Here is a 3,339-nt window from a genome sequence, read left to right as displayed (position 1 = left end):
AAAAAAAAAAAGAAAAAGTATTTGGTATCAGAGTGCTTTCAGGTACATGTTAACAAGCTGGCTTACACAATAAAATAATGTCTTACCTCACACAATAGAACCCTGAGAGTGTGTGCGGCAAGGTTAGTTGATTTCAGCAGCTGCACAATTTCATGAAGGGCTCAGTTTCATTGGCCCCTCCTTTAAAGTGTCCAATTCAGCCTAGGGCTGGTTTCTCCTGTGATTGTAAGAAGGCTGCTTGTAGCAATCACTATGTACAGACTTATTCACATCCAATGGGAAAGACATAAACTAAAAATCCTTCATTTCAGTCTTGCTGGCGTCCCCATTGGTCATCGTTTGCCCCTGAACTTATGAATAACTATCATCACAGGGTCTGTCAACTGTGATCGGCTTAAGCCTGGATTCCTAAACCAATCGCCAGCAAGAGGGAGGTTAATTGCCGTAACTGATTTACACTAATAATGGTGACTATGCAGTCTGGGCCCTAGAAGGAGGATGATCACTGAGGTGTGGAGAAGAACCCCCCAGGCAATCGGCAATGGAAATGTAGTGTGAGGATCAGACTTTAGTGACTGTAAGCCACTAAGGGTTTTGGGGATTATTTGTTACTGCAGTATAGCCTACCTTATGTAACAATAGAAAACATAAAGTGTTGTAAACTATATTGAGAGGATGGAGAGAAGTGAAAATGTGGGTGTAAGTGAACTAAATCTTCATCTATGAAAGCAGGAAGTCAGATGATTTTTAAAATGAAAATAAATAGTATATGCAGTCATGTTATTTAGAAATATGGAGGAAACTACCAGTAAAGGAACCCCCCCAAAAAAAACTTGTCAAAAAAATTAAGGGGCGCCTGGCCGGTTCAGTCAGAAGAGCATTTGACTCTTGATCTCATGGTTGTGAGTTTGAGTCCCATGTTGCATGTAGAGATGACTTAAAAATAAAATCTTAAGGGGCATGTGGGTGGCCCAGTCCGGGAAGCCTCTGCCTTCGGCTCAGGTCATGATCCCAGTGTCCTAGGATTGAGCCCCACATCGGGCTCCTTGCCGGGTGGGGAGCCTGCTTCTCCCTCTCCCTCTGCCTGCCACTTCCCCTGCTTGTGCTCTTTCTCTCTCTGTCAAATAAATAAAAAAATCTTTAAAAAAATAAAAATAAAATCTTAAAAAAAATTAAAAGTTATTGCCTAGGGAGTAGACCTGGGGTAGAAATTGGTGTGGCAAGAGAATTTTTGTTTCATTATAAACTCTTCCAGATTTTTAAATTTTTTTATGTTTTTTTATGTTAAAATAATGTGCCTTTATTCCTTTGATAATTGTTTTAATTTCCATTGATTTGACTTTATTTTATGCAAGCTCTTAGAAAAATCATTTCAGGCCCTGGAACCATGACCATAAAATCTTCCTGAAATGGTAGTCATGCTTTGGTTGACCCAGATACCTAATTTACACCGAATTTAGTCCTAACGAACCCTTCACTTTTGACTACTGGACCGCCAAACTGGTAACCTGACAACCAGCTTCAAAATTAAGACAAGAGCAAAAGAATGTTTTTGTTTGTGCCATTTAATAACATTTCAGAGAGGAAAAATACAACGAAAGGGTCTCTGCTCAGCATATAAAGTAATTTCAACTTGTTACAAAATGGATTATTTGCTGACCTGGTGTTGTTCCTTAATAGACTTTTCCAGGGGCCAGAGCTGCAGGTTTTTCACTAATGGATTCCTCTTCTATCACGGGCCTGAGCCTGTTTTCCAGAGCCACCTCTACCAACATCAAAATCTTCACAAAAAGCGTTTCTTACTTGGCCCTCAGGTCGGTGGCCATACTGTCTGCGCTCTCTAAAGCCTAGATCCCAATCTGTGTGGATAATACGATCATCTAGGCGGGTCCCTTTAGGAACCACATGGCATTTTCGGCATCAACTCTGTTATAGTACTCTACAAAACAGAAACCACATGCCTTTTTCTTAATTTTATCCAGGCCCATAAATACATGCTTGATAGCACCACATCTACTAAAGAGCTCATATATTTGCTCTTCAGTAGTATGAAAGGAAAGATTCCCCACGTAGAGTGTGGAGCTTTCCTTCAGTAATTTCTCCTGATCATCATTATCCCCATCAAACTGCCAGTCCCAGTACTCGCTCAGCTCCAGGGAGGAATTGCCTTGCAGAATTCTCAGATCGTTGGACACGGTGCCCAGTGGACACCGTGAGGGCAGCTGTTTGCGATCCATCTTAGCAGCAATGACACCACCAACAAACCCTAAATTAAATTTTACAAAAAATTAAAGTTACAGGGAAGGAAGCAGAAACACATACCTGTGTATATTTAAGAGGTTTGTGCCCTGATGCATAGACACCTTAGCTCTTGACTATGAGGATCATGTCAAGGCAAACCCAAAATGGAAAGTTCCAGGCCCCAGGAACATGGTCGTAAAATGCAACTTTGCAAGTCTTCTCGCAAGGGAACCTATGCTGTCTTCGATTGACTCAGCTCTTACATACCTAATTATTACCAAAGAACACATTTAATAACAGAATGCTCTTGGAAAGTATGGCATAAAACAGTAAAATGGATCAAGTTTTCATGGAGAATGAGCACTACCATCATTCCTAATGTAGGCCAGCTGATAAATCAGGTATATATATAATCAGGGTCAAAGCACAAATACAGTTGTAGTATACCCTCCCATAACTTAAAATAACAAATTTACGATTCAAGTCTATAATATGGAAATCGATATATCGCACTGTCAGGTTAGACAAAAAGTCCCTATATCTACACTATCAAGTGTACTTGGAGCTCTGTAAAAGAGAAAACTTTCCGGCGTCATAAATTTGCCCTAAATTGAGATTAGATTTTACTAGCAATAAATCTACTTTTCATCTTAGACTTTAGAAGGCCTTAGATGTAATGACTTGAATATTCCATCTATTTAAAAAACCTCCCCAGAGAATTTTAACTAATGCCCTTTTCCCCCCTTTACTAAATTTTCCTGCCGCGGTCAGAGGCATTAAAAATGATTCAGTCGGTTTTAGCTGCACTTTTCAAAAATAGGCATTAGTTCTACCCCCCTCTCCTGTTTTGTAACAGTTCCCAAATTTTAGTGTGCAAGAAATATCTGGAGAACTAGATGGAAATGCAGACTCTTGCAGCCCGCCCTTCAGAGATTCTGACTCAGTAGCTCTAGAGTGAGATCCAGGAACTCACGTTCAACATCTAACCTGCACCCCTCAGCCCTCCGTGATCCAGATGCAAGTGGTACAAGGACCACACTTGGAGGAACCCGGATGAGGACATGCTTTCTCTTAAACACTTAATGAACACTCTTTATT

General features: G+C 40.5%; 1 protein-coding gene across 1 annotated transcript; it reads right to left on the bottom strand.

Annotated features, from left to right (window-relative positions):
- Nucleotides 1–1,396: 1,396 nt before the first annotated feature.
- NCBP2L (nuclear cap binding protein subunit 2 like) lies at nt 1,397–2,332 on the bottom strand. Its single transcript, XM_035005973.1, is given in 2 exon segments — nt 1,397–1,895; nt 1,898–2,332. Coding segments are annotated over 2 exon segments (522 nt in total). The 5' UTR covers nt 2,238–2,332; the 3' UTR covers nt 1,397–1,713.
- Between the last annotated feature and the right edge of the window lie 1,007 nt (nt 2,333–3,339).

The sequence above is a fragment of the Mirounga leonina genome, unplaced genomic scaffold (assembly GCF_011800145.1).
Source record: "Mirounga leonina isolate KUSES-001 unplaced genomic scaffold, KU_Mleo_1.0 Mir_101664, whole genome shotgun sequence".
In the NCBI taxonomy this organism is placed as follows: domain Eukaryota; kingdom Metazoa; phylum Chordata; class Mammalia; order Carnivora; family Phocidae; genus Mirounga; species Mirounga leonina.
The sequence above is the reverse complement of the archived record's forward strand: the minus strand, read 5'-3'. Positions and strand labels throughout refer to the sequence as shown.